At 44.9% G+C, this 18,557-nt stretch overlaps 3 protein-coding genes across 3 annotated transcripts; 1 reads left to right on the plus strand and 2 right to left on the minus strand.

Annotated features, from left to right (window-relative positions):
* Positions 1 to 2,974: 2,974 nt before the first annotated feature.
* LOC128713545 (ficolin-1-like) lies at positions 2,975 to 4,325 on the minus strand. The gene is made up of 4 exons (XM_053808406.1): positions 4,195 to 4,325; positions 3,750 to 4,129; positions 3,457 to 3,689; positions 2,975 to 3,367 (listed from the first exon to the last, which is right to left on the minus strand). The coding sequence occupies exons 1-4, from the start codon at positions 4,323 to 4,325 to the stop codon at positions 2,975 to 2,977; spliced, it is 1,137 nt and encodes a 378-aa protein (XP_053664381.1).
* A 4,801-nt stretch (positions 4,326 to 9,126) lies between these two features.
* Positions 9,127 to 9,691, plus strand: LOC128714382 (cardioactive peptide). Its single transcript, XM_053809256.1, has 2 exons — positions 9,127 to 9,216; positions 9,299 to 9,691. The coding sequence occupies exons 1-2, from the start codon at positions 9,127 to 9,129 to the stop codon at positions 9,689 to 9,691; spliced, it is 483 nt and encodes a 160-aa protein (XP_053665231.1).
* A 645-nt stretch (positions 9,692 to 10,336) lies between these two features.
* Positions 10,337 to 16,037, minus strand: LOC128714381 (neither inactivation nor afterpotential protein C). The gene is made up of 12 exons (XM_053809254.1): positions 15,744 to 16,037; positions 15,367 to 15,670; positions 15,023 to 15,303; positions 14,674 to 14,949; positions 14,210 to 14,598; positions 13,588 to 14,136; positions 13,373 to 13,523; positions 12,296 to 13,304; positions 11,981 to 12,231; positions 11,314 to 11,699; positions 10,870 to 11,239; positions 10,337 to 10,804 (listed from the first exon to the last, which is right to left on the minus strand). Exons 1-12 carry the CDS (start codon positions 16,035 to 16,037, stop codon positions 10,337 to 10,339), a joined length of 4,728 nt encoding a protein of 1,575 aa, XP_053665229.1.
* Between the last annotated feature and the right edge of the window lie 2,520 nt (positions 16,038 to 18,557).

Here is an 18,557-nt window from a genome sequence, read left to right on the forward strand (position 1 = left end):
ACACACTCAACACAATGCCACGAATCAGCCGTGCGTGAATCACATTGGTGACCAACAGAATTGCAATTGGACAACTGCAACCACACACGCTATGCGCGAAGGTTTCCGCACTTACATCCCATCGCGTTTTGGGAAGGGAGTTTGTTTCAATGCTGTTATCTGTTCGCCTGTTTTCTTTTCTTCCTTTTGTCCACACACGGCACTCGAAAAACCGTGGATTGATAACGGCGCGTGTAAGCTTCCTGCTCACTCCCCTTCTACGACAAGCCCTGCGAGATAAACACAACTGACAGAACGCGCGAGACAAAACGAGACGGTTGTCCGATAAGAAATCAATAAACCTACGCTAGGCTTCTCGATGTGCCCCACCGATAAATGTTGGTGTTTGGTGTGAATTTATAGGCGAAATTGATGTTTTCAAGTTGTTTCGGGGCCAAAAAAAATCCCCACATCATACACATTCATCTAGCAACCCAAGTAGCAGCACTGGTTGCTCCGCCAACACACATTTCGAAGCCAAAAATTTGCACGATTCGAGCGGGGCGAAATTGTGTTTCTGTGTGCGTTTGCCCAAAAACAGCATGAGATCATCGAACCGCCTCAACACGGAGTGACCGCAAACTACCGCAACTACACTACACAACACCCGCGATGACGCGTTGTCGCGCAGCCGCCACAAACGCACGACGTCCTTTATCACGCACGGCACGAAACAGGCCTTGTCATCTGTGCGTGCGTGCGTTCGTGTTGGTGAAGTTCTCGTGTGTCTGATGACTGGCGCTGCACGTTACACGCCCTTGAAAATCGATATCGGAGGGCGCCTTGTGTGTAGTAAACAATCCGCGCACGGGTTGCGTACGTGTGTTGGTTGAAGCGAATTCCGTCACACAGTGTGCCAATAAACACGCACACAGCCGTACAGCGTTAAGAGATCGTCACGATTGATCATCACATGCTGTTGTTGTGTTGATGACGAATCCCGCATTCGTTGTTGTTGGTCGTGTTGTTCAGGATCGTATCAAAGTAATCGCTGGATGGGTAATGACGCCAGCCTACTTGGCACACGTTCGCAATTCCACCACATGCATACACACCGCGTACAGGACAGGATCGTACGAAACACACAAGCGTGATATAATTAAATTATTAGCATATTTTGGTCTGTCCACCGAAAATAGATCGCCCAGAATTACTAACCCTAGCCAACTACCCTGGTCACTGTCCGCTAACTACCACCGCACTGGATCATCTCCACGGTAAACACAACACACAACATATGCACTATGGGAGGAGAACACACTCAACATGAAAGCTCCCCCAATGACACTCCCACCCCACACACCACCTTTTGGAACATGCGCGGACACTGGATGACACAAAAAAAAAGAACACGAACTACAAACAAAAGAGCTCAACCTAAATTAAGCATTACTTTGGAAAATGCCGTCTAAGATGAATTTTCCCCGAACGATCTGGCAGTAAAGTGAAAAACCGGGCAACATTCACGCACAACACACAAATAAAACTACTTCTTTTCCACTTTCGGCATGTAAAGGCCACCCTCCCCAATGTACGCCAAATTCACGAACGAAATTCCACCACTACCGTGAACACGTAGAAAAGGAATGGAGCAACATTTTTACCATTTAGAATAACATGTTACACTCGAGCGGTAGGCAGACGCAAGTTGCGGTGAAACACGGAACAACGAATAAGTTTTTCGCTTGACGGAACACGCGAACACAACCGCACGCAACAACGAACAGGAAAACAATAAAAATAAGCTGCCTCCTGGTGCTTGTGCTTTGGGCGATGACTTTCCGTACTGACGTTTTGCCTTCTAGGAAAGGGACCTCCTTCACCTCACTAAACCACACTAATTTCCATACAGTTTGGTAACTTTTTCTACTACATTCATGGGAAAAATAGTACTCTTTTCATTCCAAGAACGAAAACAAAAGTAGGAATATGACAAAATTGTGTTTTCTGATTGTTCTGAATTATTCGCAGGGGTAAACTGTCAAAACTCAACAGTGGCTCACAGAAAAAGACAGTACATAATATTTGTTTAGAAATTCATTCTTTTTACGACAACAAAACAAATCACATTGATAAATAAAACAAGCGTTTGTGCTGAATGCGTCGCCAAAGATAATATTTTATTTGAAATCAAAAGAAAATTATGTACTAGGGCTGCAACAAAAACAATAATTTCCTTGTAAAGACGTATTTTGTTTTGAACTGTGCTGCATATGTCGCCAAAACATCAACCATGTTAGCTCGCGACTACACAAATCCCCTACCCAAAGAACAGATTCTGTTGTCATTTTTGACAGCTGTCAATAAGGTTTTAAAATTTCCTACATTTTTAACGTAGTTCAGTTCTTCCGAACATACTGAATGTAATTTTACATCATTAAGTAAGTATACTTTTTTTTAATCCCAGTTCGTTATCAGAGGAATTGAACCTTTTTTAGCAGAGAAATGCTAAAGTCTTTCATGTCTAATTGCAATCATGTACTAGCAAGGAAAACATGCATCCTATAATCAGCCAAAACGCTGCCTTGAGCCGCTATTAAGTTATTATTATTACAAGAGAGGAATATTGAGCGAACACCGAGAAAAGAAGCTATAACAAAAAAGTAATAAAACTGAATCAAAGAATAAGGTGGCGGTAATCTCTGATTACGAATTCAATAGTAAAATTCTAGAGAAAATAAATGGTTTTTATTTAGAAATACCACCCCAATCGTTATTCTGAGCGTGCTAGTATTTCTATTTGATCGTTACCAAGAAATATGCGACATTTACTAGAACCTGACATGGCCAACCAAAAATCCTATTTTTCGTGGAATAATTAAATTCTGCTGTAATCAAGAAGCACGAATTGTATTTCGAGTCTATACATTTGTTTCAGAACCACACAATACATCTGCTATCGTTCGTATCGAGATTTCAGTTGTCAATAGGGCCTTTAGAAGCGTACCATAATGCGTGATGTTTTAAGTGAATAATAAAATCCTTTGAACGAATTCCAGCACATAGATACGGCATAAACAGTTGTGGCACCCTTCATATACTTGCCATTCAGATTCGAAAGATGGCAAGCGTCATACCACCATCCGCCGCGGTACACCTCTGCACAGCTACTTGAGTACTTGTCGTTATCCATATCGTACGTACTAAACATGGATCCTACATTACGCGACAACGAGTCTCCCGCACTTCCACTAAATGTGCCCAGACTTTTCAGGGTGTACTTTTCGGTATCGTCGCCTAGCTTAAACGAGTCATAACGTGCGATGCCTACGTTGCCATCAAAATCCTCCATAACGAAAGCTATTTCACGAGGCTTTTCAGAAGTTAGCTGTAATGACAAGAAAAAAAAAACATTAGACGCCTCAGTTTGGAGAATGTCATGTTGAAGCATTACTCAACGTGCTTCTTTTTACGCACTCTATAAATTTTCTCATTTCCCAACCAAAACTCGCCATTTAGGTTGCCAAAGCCGTACTCATAATCGGTCCAGTTGCGATAGAACTCTTCTGACCCATTGAAACGATGCTGTATCACAACCCAACCGCCCTTATCGAACTCTGCATCGCACAATACATCCATCGATCCGTTTCCAGGCATCCGAATCTTATATAGGCCGCTTTTTGATGCCTCATAGCATGAGTCTATTACACCTGTGGAAGAGTTTGTTATCATCACACACAATCAGATGAACTTAATGTGAGCGGATCAACCTAAAATGGCATTCTTTTCGAAAACGATCGGCATCGGCTCTTCCACGGGTCCAGAGGCAACAGGAGTGGATTTGATCTCTATCAACACATTCCCCTTAAACTGATCCAGAAGCAATTGCTGCAGACTGCATGCGCTCGATGCCATAGAAGCGTTAGAAGATAACTCGGTAGATGAACCCTCTCCAGCGGAGGCTTGTGACATTGAAGAAGCTGAAGCTGTTGTGTGAGCTGCCATTCGATCTGGTACGTTTTCGGATATTATTGCTGACATTGAAGACTGCCGAAACGCATCCATCTCCATTTTTAACTGGCGGAGTCGCATCTCCATTTGCATCGTAGTCCACACAACATCTTTTGTGAAGGTAGAAAGTTCTACAATCCTGAAACAATTACAAGCGTTTTGTTGACGTTAAAAACATCATGTTAAACACATCATGTATCTGACCCTTTCTCCATAACTGCGATCTCCATGCCAAGTTTGGACAGGAACGTTTCACTACGTTGAAAACAGCTTTCATCACACAACACCGGAACGAAGAATACAGACAGAAGACACAATCCCACCTTGAGCGCCATTTTACGCTAAGAACGAGGTATAAAGAACCGGATTGCTTCGCGACTTTTAATGAACTGATCGTAAGCGACAAGCGAAGATCAGTTTTAAACCAAGAACCAGGTTTGGGATTTCTTAAATAACAATAATACAGCAATCAAAACTAAGATGCGTTAACCTTGAGGCAGCAAGGTTAACATAGGTTATGCTTGCTCCTTTAGGTCATTCACGCGCATCATCTCAATGTTCCAGACCAAATTCGTATGCATGGTTTGGCAGGCGGTTTATGAAAACATCATTTGGCGACCAGTAAGCTTATAAAGCTGGTTATCAATCCAAGCTATCTCTTATCAATATACTGTATTTTCATGTGCTCGGTGCTTGGGATCCGAATTTAGGCGAAAAACTTGAAATAGATAGGGCGAAATCTCCATGTATAATATGAACCATCTGCACCATTCTTCATCAAAATTGTAGACGTTATAGTCAATACTATACACGAGTGAATTCGGCATGTTGTTATGGTTTGTTGTATATTTTTGTTTGTTTTAGCCAAATCAAATTAATCTTCCAGTATGACCAATAGCAATCTAGAATTCCTCGGGTTTAAAGACGAACTAAAAAGTACTGTAAGACTTTTTCCTAAGATGTTGTTGGTGTAAGATTTAATCTAGATGTAGAGAAAACAATAAAGGCACGGATGTTGTTCAGATGGTCATTAGGTATAAACATGTACTGTCATTTTACGAGTTACACGATACTTGAGTTTGATGAATTTGAGATACGCGAATCTCAAAATTTTGACAGTTCGTATAATTGTGTACGTAGAATAGAAATTTTGTTTGTTTGTCAAATTTCAAATCACCCCAAAAATTCGTTATATTATAAAATTTTAAACATTATTTTTGATTCAAATTTACTCCTATTGTAAGAAAGAAACGTAAATATATCGATTATTAAAGTGCTTCGAAACGTGAAAACAAGAAATCGATCACTGAATACTAAATATGAACGATATTATAAAGGGAATTCGAGCTACGCGAATTTATTTGGCACCCATTATTTGCGTAGCTTGAGAAAAGACTGTTGTATTAAAAACTATACTAATAACTAATCAAACATTTAATAGTATCAAGAGTGCAACACCGACATTCTACCTGTCAACAATATGAAATAACCGCACCATATTGTTCTGGTTTTATCAGTTCGATATGAAAGAAGGTCTACTCATCATATTTTCATCAACGACCTGGTCGAAGAATTATTTTTAAGTGCAAAAAATAAGGTTTGAAAACATCGAGGCAATTTGTGTAGTTTCACTACTGCTCAATAGATGGCGCAACTAAACACAGCACAACACAGAAAGCACTTTGGTTGGAAGTCGTAATGTTTTTATGCTGCCAGTTAAGGTTTGTATCTATTTCAAAGTTACTGTTTATTTAAACCAACCAATAATTGCTTGAAAGCGGTATGACTGTATAACATAGAATACAGTTTATATTGACAGTTTATATTAAACACAGAGTTTCAGTAAAAGACATATTTTCACTTTCATCCCTTATATCATAAATAAAATCCATTATATTTTCTTCAAACAAAATACATGTTAAAACCTCGTTTCTCTCTTACCATTAAAAACTCTTCCTAAAGTTTTATAGCTTAAATTAAGGATGCGCCGTACACACGAGAGCATATTGGGACATACTGTAATACAATATATTACTTAATATTAATTGGTTGTGCTATGTGCCTTCTTGTACGCAGCACATACTACCCAGCTATGGGGGAAAAAAGTCAAAGAAAGCCAGAAATAGAGTTGTTTTGCCGCTGAAAAAACGAAGAAAACATTACTTGCAGGATATTGGGGTTTGGAATTGATTGTGGCATTTTGTTAAGATCATGTCAATAGTCTTTGTGAGCAATTGGAGCCTTGCAGTGATGATTTAAAAATAATCCTAAACTGCTATTAATTTTTCACATTTTAAAATTATTGCTTCAATATTTCCAGGTTTTGAAATAACATGCCAAATACTAATAATAATTAATAAGTATAACACAGAATACACAATAAAGATTTCATAGGCGTTGAGCATAATCCACTAAACTCAACAATTATGCACGATTTGCAACACCGAAACACAGAAATACGTAGAACCAATTAAATTAAAAAAACACTACTAGCGTCCAGTATAATTTACGACTGACAAACAACGGCGATAGGCTTATCAGGACCAATTAGTCAGCAACCCAAAACATCAACCAATAAGTCGCGGCCCCTCTGCAATTGGAAGCCGGAATTGAAACAGGAACAAAAACTCCATCCGGAATTATATCACGCCGCAGCAAACCAATCGATTATGCTCACATTGCCGACCACCAGCAGGAAAATACACATGTGTGTCCATCCTTGCCGGGGAAGAGGGTTGCCTGCTTGCCAGTCGCGGTCGCGCATCAATCCAATAATTAAATACACAGCCGCTTTGAATAGCAATCCCAGTGCACAATGCAACGCACCGTGTTTGTGCATGATCGGATGGATGTAATTGCATAACCCGCTGCCTGGACCTGCATCGCCGCATATCCTGTAACAGCATTACCTTCCTTTGGGGGAAGCAGACGAAAGGAGGCCGGCAGTGCGGCCTGAGCGCACAAAAGTTCAGTAGGTGAATGCCACCTACCGTGGGGCAATACTGGCGTTGGCCCCCTTTTTTTCTAAATATCACGCGTCAAAAGCATGTCGGGCGTTGGATCAGCACTCGACGGATGGTATTGATGGATTCCTTCCCTCGGTGCGTTGCTGCTTGCTGTTTCGGTACAAGAAATGTCACTTCGATGGAAATTTGGTGTAACTTGGGAACACCGTGTTCACCTTCCGGTGCGAAGAGGGGAAAAGAAAACCCACGTCGTGGGTGCTTTCGCCCAGCGTTCGGGCCAACGGAAAAGCTTGACTTTTAAAAACGATTTTTGCGGTTTGTTCATTATCGCCTGTCAATAGGTGTCCGTGCGGGCATCAAAATGGTAGCAAATGCCGCAGAAAATGATCGTTGTAATAAAAACAGTGCCCCTCCACGGGAGCGCTGTCACGCCGTCGGGTTTGCAAGTGACCAACAGCCACGAGGTGTCGAACCGATCCGTCCTTAACGAACGAACCCACTGGTGTGGACCGGCCGATACACGTTTTATTCCACTTTCCAGTGGAACTCATGGAGAGGAAAAATACGTCTTCAATCCTTCTTCCTCAGCATCCAGCGGTTATATGGAGGACCCACTAAACGAGGATTTTATGCAAAAATCATGTGCATTTATATAACGATACACAACACAAGCAACGGGGGCAACATCCACCCCCGACGATGGGTAGCGGAACTTGCGGGGAGTATTTACAAGAAATATGCCCCACGGGCGGTCCTTTCGGGCGTGCTCGGTGCTGCTCGGTTAGATATCTCTATAAAAGCACACGGTCGGCGGAAAGGATTCTCAGTCAGCGAAGATTAGGCCACACTCAAGCACAGCACCGGTATTGCACACAGTTCCGTACCGCGCCTAGCGATTCCACGGCCGTTTTGTGATAGTGAACTCCGGACATATATGCAAGTGCATTTCCACCAAGTGATCGTTCCCAGTTCGGCTTCTTACGGTTGTGCCAAGTGCTCGCGTATCGCGTTATTGTTTGCAGGGAGCAGTCAAGCAGTGTAACCAAAACCGCGAGTCTAAACGCGTGAGTGAGCTTTGTGTAAGTAAGCGCAAGGAAGGAAACGTGTTTTCCACAGTTCCAAGCGGGGGATGGAGTGTGGTATCGAAGGAGTACGATTGGGGAAAGGAATAAGGGATTCAAAATGAAAGTAAGACACATCTGCAGGAGACAATATCTGGCTGGGACTAGAATAGGGTAATTGTTTTGCCGGCAGTTATTAAATCCTGGATATGAAGAGCGAACATCCCGCAGCATTATTCGTGTTTATTCATTCATAAAAGTCGTCAACATTGTGATGAAGTATAACATCTGAAGAGTTAATTCAAGTGGGTCGTGAAAATTGTGATGAAATATAATATTTGAAGAGTGATTTATTAAATTTTTATAGTTCTACCTCATTACACGGAACTCCTATGACTCTTATTGGATGATTTTACAAAGACATTATTAACCCAAATCAGCGAATTGCCTAATATCGTTTCAATATCTGATGCATATCTGCACTGATTTAGTAAATCTTTACTGGACTGGTGTAGTACAATATTTGTAGAGTGCTTTATTAAATCTTTATAGTTCAAACTCATTGCACGAAACTCCAAACACCTTGCGGTATCATACACTCATCCCCTTTTCGATCGCTCAACCCCGGACGGAGGCACATTTTCCATACACGTTAATGCAATTGAAAACACACTGCGGGATGCGAGTGCACAGTTTTTCGCACTTTACCCATAACAGCATGGAAGCTGCCCCGTCCCAGTTTGGTTCCTCGATTTGGGAGCATGTGTGTCTAAGGCAGACGATGCTTGGTTGCCTTTGGATGAATGCATGAAGCCATACGCGTATGGCGGGCAAATGGGAGTATTACGAAGAAAAAGAATTATAAGAAAACGAATTTTCCCTTTTAAAAGACGCTTATCTGGTATCGTACAGGCCCATTCGAACTGCATCTGTTGTACTGTAAAGTACCGAAGCCCTTCGACATTCGGTCAAGGTTACGGCGAGGGATTTCAGATTGCAATAATTAAAGCTGACGTAATGGAGCAATGTGGGCGCGTAGACAAATATTGCTGGAACTGATGTTTGGATTACTTCACTTACAGATTAGCCGTGCCGCCGAAACCATACTGATGGCTCACAGAAGTGCCGCCAAGCTAATACTGGCTCTCATATCGCTGTTTTGCGTTCTTCAGATGCTGGAATGTGGAGTAGTGGATAGAGTACGTCGGTTCGATTAAAGATCGCATCGCGCTTCCTGCTCTAATTGTTTAAGACACATTCACACAACATTGTGTTTTGCAGCAACCCCGGGCATATAAACAGTACAACACCGAACCACAGAAGAGACCGTTCTGCAATGCATTCACCGGCTGTGGTAAGAAGCGTTCGTCCGCATCGAGTCCACCGAGTGCTGCAGCAGCCGCAGCCGCCGCTGCCATGCTCCAGCGTCACATGCAGAACGTGGAAGCGAACCGAAAGGACCGGCTGAGCAGTGATTTCGACCCGAACGAAGAGTCGATCAGCAGTCTGCTCGATCTCAACACGGAACCGGCGGTCGAGGATCTGCTGCGACAGATCATGTCCGAGGCGAAACTATGGGAAGCGATCCAGGAAGCGAATCGGGAGATTTACCTGCAGAAATCAGGCGTCAAGGAGCAGCGTAACGATTTCCCGCTGACGTTCAGCACGCAGTAAGCCTGGGGAAGGTACAAATCCAAGCAAACCAACACGGCACACCCACACGATCGGTTACCAAGCAACCAATATTTCTACTTCTTGGTGTATAAATAGTTCATACTGCGTTCGGACGTTATTTGCCGAACTCACTTTTAAAAAACGCTGCTGGCTAGGGAAACGGACCATTAAGCTCCACGGTTGAACACTGTTACTACTCCACTCGCCGGGCGCGTACCCTGGGTCGTCGAATGAAGGCGCACTGGCGGAACACGAATGTTTCTTGCAATGTAGATCGTTACTAGTCTTAAGAAAGTAAAACAAAAGCCTAAAAACAAAGCAAATCCTAACAATGCGGCTGAAGGCGATGAAGGACCTCGGCCACCTTGTTGTGTATATCTTGTGGCGACGACTGGAGACATACCGTCGCACAGCGAGTGCATTTAACTGCAATGGTTCTGCAATGCAATAAAGTAAATCGCGAGAGTAAATCAGACACGAATCGATCGAGATGTAACGCTGCTTCTGCTGGGATATTCTTTATTAGACTTATAGATGGGTGGGGTGCAAAACCTGCAACAGATAAACGAGAACAATTACGAGTAACGGTGTGCTATTCGAAATGTTTGCACACTAGCTATATAAATATCCACACGGTACCGGGACTTAGAACTCTTCCACATATCCCTCAACAATAATGCCCGGTACGATCTCCTCGCTAATGAAGCCCCCGGTTAGGCTGTTTTGGTTTTCGTCCTGCGGTGTGGTGGAACGACTCCGCGATGGTCCTGCCTTTTGGTCGTTCATGTACGTGTCCTGCGAGAGCGAGAGCTTGCGAAGATTGGGCGAGGTACTGTTGCTGCTGTTGCCATTTTCCGGCCCTTGGCAAGATTTCGGACGTTCCGTCGGTTTGCTCTGGTAGACCACGTTGGCAGAGTCCCTGCGCTTGGCGTCCGCATTGGCAGTGGGGTAGTAGCTGTTACCGTTATTGTTGTTGTTCGCGTCATCAAAGTCGATGCTGGTCGCGGCCATTGAAAGGCCCTCCGAGTTGCGCTTCATTGAGGCGCGGTTGTAGTTGGTCTTGCGCAACATACCCTGGAAGTTGAACGGTGGTTCGTCGTCCGAGTTGTCATTCTGGAATGTTAAAACACAGCCCACGTTACAAAGGATGCGCCACAATGCTTGACGCCACTTCCTACCTCATCGGTGTTTTTCTTGCCGATCAGCTCCATTTCCTTGATCGGATTAATTTTGGTCGGTGTGATCGGTCGGACCTGGGGTTGCGGGGCTGGCCGTTTCTTAACACCTTTCGATGGAAACTCGGCAATGACTTCCGGTTCGGGCAAAGGAACTTTCGGTGCCTGTCGCTTCTTGTAGACGGCCGTCTTACTGGTAACGGAACCCGTATCATCGAAGCTAGTACCGCTGAACTTGTTGCGAATATCATCCACACTCTGCCGGGAGTACGGAATAGGTGAATATACCGAGGACATCTGGGCCGAAGGTTGAATCGGTGAACGGGGTCGATTTACCACGTTGTACGGTTCCACTACACGATGTGGCGAAAGGCTGTAAAATGAGGAGCAAAACCCCGAACTCGGTTATTCATACCGTAACCGATCTCTCACCTTATGGCACCTCACCGTTTGATCGGTAAGCTTGGATCCCGATGGAACGGCTCGTTGGCGAGCGAATGCTCACCGACATCACCGTACCCGTTCGCCCGTACACCTTTCTGAGCGGAATGGGTAATTTCGGACGAAAGGTTTTTCCTGCGCCGCAACGGTGCATCCCAATCCTCCGTGTCGGAATCGTTGCCGGTGTAGATGTAGGATGCAGCCGATGGATCGCACATGTACGTGGTGTCGAAGAAGGGAATATCGTCAAACCGGAACCGTAACTTCCACACCGGCGTACGCTGGGTACCGAGCAGGGCCGGATTACGCTGGTTCGGATCGATCTTGTCCAGCATGATGCAGTTGCTGTTGGTAGCGAATCCAGCAACTAGCCGTTGATTGTAGATGTGAACCTACGGTGGAAAGACCGGAAAAATACGTTACCCAACGACGATGGAAGCAATTATATTTTATACGCCTGAAAGTATGCCATTAGCACTACACGATACAAGTAACGCTTGCGCAGTGAGCTCGTAAGGTCACGTACTTTTGATTTGACTATTCACGTTATTTATTGTTGGTATGAATTAATTTCATTTAGCCCTTAAACAGTTGTTAATAGTAACTTTAATTCAGTTGCACTGTAATTATTCAACATCTCTGTAGAATAATTATTCGGTATTTCATTACATACCTGTTGAGACATGTTCACTAAATCCTGGTAGCGCGCTGCACGGTACTGCAGCAACACCTGGTACATGGACTTCTTTCTCCAGCGATAAGCGAACGGTTTCATAAACTCGGCCGTTTCAGCATCCAGCTTGCCCGTACGATCATTTATCAACGGACGATACTTCTTCCGTGCCATATGGCCCCGATATGCGGACTGAATCTTCAGCGCCGCTTCATCCTGATTGTCCTGGCTATTCGTTTGCTTCTTGCGAACTGAAAATTTAACGTAAGTTAAGATAAGATTAATCGATCTTGACAACTCTCAACCGTTGCTCACTTGATTCACGGTGGATCTGCTTCAGCTTGGTCGCGACGGAACGCTTCGCAAGGAACGCACGCATCATCGATTGAATTTTGACAATCTTTTTAACCTGCGTCTCGTACAGCCGCTGCATGTACTCCACGTTGTAGTACTTGAGGAACACCTTCGTCTTGCCAATGACCCATCCCTCCAGCTTCAAACGAATCAACAACAGACGACAGTTGTCACGGGTCATCTCCACGTTCTCATCAAAATCAAATGCTAGGAACTGATAGCGCCGAAGGAACTCCTGGAAGGGGATTCGATGCGAAAACCCTTTCTGTCGTGCCCGTGCCGTATCTAGCACGGCCATGGCACGCAACTGCTGGCGTACCATTTCCGGTGCAAATCCCTTCGGTTTGTACTCGAGATCCGCGCGTATGCAGCGTACGAAATGTGTGCCACCACTGTTCGGCCCGATCGAGAGTGTTTTAAACAGCTCGAGGCTGGTCGCCCGGAACACCCCGGCAATCGTGCGCATTTTGTGGACCTGCGAGTACATGCCCTTGGAGAGTGTGTTCATCTTTTTCGCCTTGTTTTTCTCCGCTACCAGTGCTGCACCCCAGCGTTTCTTCTTGTTCGGTTTGTCCGACTGGACGCCCAGAGCCTCCTCGGCGGCCATCGTCAGATTGCCGGTGCGCGACAGCTGATTGGAGAACATGATCTTGATGATCGGTTCACCGGAAGCGCGTAATGTTTCCACCATTTCCGGTGGAATGAAATCACGGTTCTTATCGGGCATGCCGCGCGCATCGTACGTGATACGGCCGGTATAGTGTGCCACGGTAAACTCGTGCCCACTGGTACGCTTGATGAAGGGACTTTTGTTGGTATGGATCGAATCGATGATGTAGTTCTGCCCGTGACGTCCTCGGCTAGCGTCGTCGATGAAGCTAAAGACGCCCTTCGGTTTGGTCAGAATGTGATCGACAGCCAGCTTGTTATCGTAGTAGTGAAGTGCAGTTACTGGAACTTGTTCTTCTTCCTGTGGGAGAGACAATTCGACAACCGTAATGAAACCCGTCCGCACTTGCGCTCCTCATTGGAAGTTACCATTTCAATCATCTCAAACACAAAGATGCGCTGGTTGTACAAATATTGCATCTGTTCGTTGAGGGAATTCACAACCAGCTGGTCGATGTGGTTCCGATGGAAGCACTCAAATCCAAAATGGTCCGTTATGGTGACGGAATGTTTGTCTCCACTGCAAGTACGAACCGTTTAGAGGACATTGGGGCAGGTCAAGGAAAATCAGGGACACTACTCACTAGATGGCTCTACTGAACGAAAGCTTCTGGTTGATGGTGTTCGTAATCCAGTCCACCAGCCGGGAGTAGATGGTAGCTGCTAAGACATCCCGTGCATCCCGTGCCTCATCGGCCGTATGTCGCCGACGTTCGGCAGATCCGCGCACAATGACGCAGTAGTTCAGCAAAGCCCACTGGAACTTTTTCTCGTCAAGCTGCAGCAGTGCCGCTATCTTGGTGATCACTTCGAAGTCCTCTAGCTCAGTAACACCATCCGTTTCCTTGAAGCGTACCTCACCGAGCAGCAAAATTGCGGCTAGCGTTCGGTAGATCGTCTCAAGAATATCCTGCGAAAGCTCCAGAGCTAAAAGTTGTTCTTCGAACTCCTTGAAAGATTTCACATTGCCGGCGATATCGTCGCGGCAGTATTTTAGCTTATCCGAGCTCATGGCCTCGGATATACGCAGATAGCGATAGTTACGACCACCCTCTAGCGAAAAATCCAACAAGCGCTCCTCGGCATCCATCGTGTCGTAGAAGTAGTAGAAGATGTGGAAATTTGATTGATTCCTACGAAAGACGTAACAGACGAACTTCTGTTTAAAGCTTCTTTGATAACCAAGGCATTAAATCACAACCGTACATGTTAGTTGAAGAAATGCGAAGCTTCTCCAGGAGATATACCCAGAAGATGGCACCCGATAATTTTCCAGTTGCACCGTATGTGAGCTGCACCTGTATGATACTGCGCGTAGAATTCGGATTCAACGGAGTGCCCGCATTGGTAAGGGTGCTCAGTGCCTTATATCCGTTCACGATACGCTCGTACACACCCGGGTTTCCCTCACCAAGCACACCAAGATGCTTCATCAGTAGCTTCAAGTTAGTCGTTTTTCCCGAGTAGCTCTCACCGGCCAGAATAATATGCTGCGGTTCATCGTGGTGCAACATGTCCTGGTACGCACTGTCCGCGATCGCGAAAATGTGTGGGGCATTATCGGAGCGTGATTTAAACATGTACTTCGAGTGAAACTGTGAGAACGAAGATAAGAGAAAATAAACTTTATTGATAAGCTATTGTGTTCGTCCAATGTCAGCGGTACTTACCCCACGCACGTACTCCGGAATGGTTTCGTTAGGATTGAGTGAAATCAGCACATCGCCCACAAATGTGTACGTGTTACCGGCCTTGTAACGCTGGGACACCTCCTCCAGTATCGTCTCCTCGGACAGATGTTCTAGCGCCGCGAGATCCTCGACGTGCAGCTTTTCTGGTCGATTTTCCACCGATTTCAGCAATCCACGAACCACCGCAACTTCTTCCTTTTTCGGAAGTTGCACATTGAGTACCGAATCGGCCAGCATTTTCATTTCTTGGCTCAACTAAAAGAGCATGTAAAGATTTGTTATGTAAGCACAAAAAATCTCTTGCTCAATATGGAAACATGGTACCTACATGGTAGTCATTTTCGGGCACTTGGGTTAGAAAAGGGTGTTCGATAATTTCCATAATGAACGGCCGATGATCCGGATTCTTCTCGAGACATTCGGCAATGAAGTCGTTATACTCCTGCGACCACATAGATTGGCGATAGAGTGTTGGTGGAGGGTTGCGAACGATTTGGAACATGGCCCTGGTCGCATGCATGTCCGCGAACGGTGGCTTTCCATCACCGAGCTCAATCGCCGTAATACCCAATGCCCACACGTCCGATCGATTGTCGTACACATCCTTGTCTGGAAGAGAGAGCTCCTATCGTTGGAGTCTTCGGATATGCTACTGATGCTGCCAATACTCACCACTCTTGGAGCTGGTGACAACTTCCGGTGCCATCCAGCATGGCGAACCGATGCAAGTGCCCCGTTTGCCGAGCGTAGACTTCGTGTCGCGTGCCAATCCATAGTCACACAGCTTCACCTCCCCGTCCTTCGACAGCAGAATATTGCTTCCACGGACATCTCGATGTACGATATGATGCTCGTGCAGATAAACCAGTGCCTTCGAAACTTCACGCAAAATGTACGCCAGCTGCATCTCGCTAGCGCGACGATTGCTTACGAACAGTTTCCGGACCACATCCACAGCTGGACCATAATCGCAGTACTGCAATGCAACATCATCAACACAGAGTTTAAGCAAAAAAACCCACAAACTTCAATGCTCGTTACACACTCACCTCCAGCACGAACCAAATCTCGTCACACTCCCCGGCCGGGCACTTCTTCCGATAAACACCGTAAAAGTCGATCAGGTTAGCATGTTTGGAGTGATCGCGCAAAATGCGAAACTCTTCCTGGATGGTCGTTTTCATGTCTCCTTCAAACTTCTGCACCTTGATCGCCACATTCTTGTTGCTGGCCTGCGTATCAGTAGCCCGGTACACCTTGGCACACACACCACTACCGATGAGCTCACCGAGCTTATAACGATTCCCCGGATCGGGAAGCGTTTCAATTTTTAAATTAGCCATCGCTACCGGGCACAGGACTTGCACACTTGCAGCACTTACACTTTCCTTCAATTACGATTCGATCTAGTTGTCCATGGGTTATCAAGGGACTTGTGAAATACGACGAGCTTTGCTGTTAGCTGTTTAGCTGTTTAGCTTCGTTACGAAAATAACGTCTTTCTATGTAAAAAAATGTTGCAATGCAATAATGATTAAAAAAGATTATTTCAACAAAATTATAAACCTTCTTTCCGTCCCAATCGTACGCGCATTTTTGTTTTGCTTCTGAAGACCTTCATGGTCCTTCAGACCTTCATCGTCCGTAGTAATAAATCGAATGACAAAAACCACGAAGATCTTCAATCACAAAAACCACGAAGATCTTCAATTGATTGAAGGGAAAGGAATTTTGCTCATTTTCATTAGTTACGATCGTTGAGTGAGTTATTCGTCGGTACCCGTTCCCATCACTGTACCCAGACTACTACCGCCCGTTTGTGGTTTGAAATTCCGATCGAGCCGTTAACGATCGTAGTGGTGATTGAGGTCGTAATAGTTAACGAAGGAATGCGTCAAGGTTTTCAAGAAAAAAAAATTGAAGAAAGAGACACATCCTTTGACAAAAAAAAAACTCCAACCAGAAATGACTCAACCACCGATGAATTTGCAACGCGACGATAAATAATTGAGTCCCTTTAGATGATTCATTTTATCGCAATTTTAGACGAACACACAACATTCTTCTTTAGTTGAGGTGATTTGCAAAAGTGAATGCGGTTACTTTCACCCTGATGGTTTCAAATTAGCTCACTTGATACAATTCTATTCAGTAGTTGCTTGCACAAAATTGAATAAACGCGTCCGGTTCCGGAAATAACTTCACATATTCAACGGGTAGTAGCACGGTTACGCAAAACCAACACTCGAAGACATCGGGGAAACCTTGTTAGAAATTTATTGGTTTTCGTTTCGCGGTCGTATTGTCGCACTAATCCTGTTAGGTTATCGAAGGTAGCACTTGAAACACTTCCGGCGCCAACGTTACACTTAATTGATTTAATGTGCTTCATGTTAAAGATCAACTGATTGCTTTGTTTATGAAATGCAACATTCTCCCAACGTTACGGGAAAGATCTTCACTGGAAATTTTCATTTCAATCACTTAATTTTTTTAAGTTCACGTTACACAAAACATTACCCGAAAGATATTGCTTTCCCACTTCGTACAGCTCAGTTTAAGTACTTTGTTTATGAAAAACTACCAATTGCTAAACACTCGCTTGGGTGCTGGCCAATTCTGCAGCTATTGAAGATGGGGTTATTCCTTGGCAACTCAACTCGACACCATGCACCAGCAGAGAACGGATTGCTACAGTGGGTTCGACTGCTTACCGCGAATTCTAGACACCTACTGACCGTTGCACACTGTCGCTGTTCAACGGGAAAGCGACCCGATGTCCTCAGGAGAAGCCTCAAAAGTCACTGCTGGCACTAATTCAATTGTTAGCTCCCTTCGGCACCCATGTTCTAACACACGGTTACGCCATACACCGTGTGCAGGCGAAGCGATGAATCTACATCAGTAAGCCCCCAAAATTCGAAACTCCTTCCGTCTGGGACAAAGTACTGGTAACAAGGCAGTATGGGTTCGGTAGGTTGCTCGCTGTGGGCACGAACACGCACAAAGTGTTCGCAACTAGTTGAATTCCCATCCCAAACACGGTACGATACTGTGCTTCTAATTGATATGCAGCTAGTGTCGAGGTTTTCCGCGTGATTCGTCTAGTCTTTTTGCAACAACACCATCGGCTGGTGTTAATGCAACACTTTGATGCGTTTTAGGATGTCACGTGAAAGCCAATACGGACCGCAGGGCGTCATGTTTCGCTCGTTGCTGGTGTGCAAAATCCAACGGCGAGATTGATATGATTTAATTCTCTTTATGCACGAGCACCCTGCCGTCCCTTGTCGCCCTCATCCTAAGATGCCTATTAACGATGCTTAGAATGCAGGGTGGAAACATGCAAAACAAATTTCCCTTTCACTGTTTTCACGAAGCCAGACGAACCAACACGTAAGCTTGTTAGTTAGTTTTCACTTTTTCCTGCTGCACGCATCATTCGGCCATGTAATCTGATTTCGTATTGATCTTTTTGTTCTCTACCTATCGCTGCTAGATCATAATATACGACTCAAACGGACACACAAAAAAAAAGATGAACTGAGCCGCATGGCTATCTTGCTGCGGCAATCTGTTAACTTTTGACGAACGAAGAAAGAACAACACGCCGGCCCTCTAATAGCTCAGCTTAAGAAGCACTCAGGCGCATAATTCGATGATCAGATTAGCCCCAAAACAATCCCAGCGCTGTGCACCGGGATTGAACTGTTTGTGACCCGGTCCGCGTGACTTCGTACCGAGGGAAATCAATCGATCCCGTGCATCCCGACGATGCTTTCGCTCGTGTGTCCTTCCGCCGAGTCCTGGTGTGCGCCTTCGTTTGGCAAGCCGGCAAGATCAAAGCCCCGGCCGGTCTGGCC

This window comes from Anopheles marshallii, chromosome 3, assembly GCF_943734725.1.
Source record: "Anopheles marshallii chromosome 3, idAnoMarsDA_429_01, whole genome shotgun sequence".
NCBI classification, from domain to species: domain Eukaryota; kingdom Metazoa; phylum Arthropoda; class Insecta; order Diptera; family Culicidae; genus Anopheles; species Anopheles marshallii.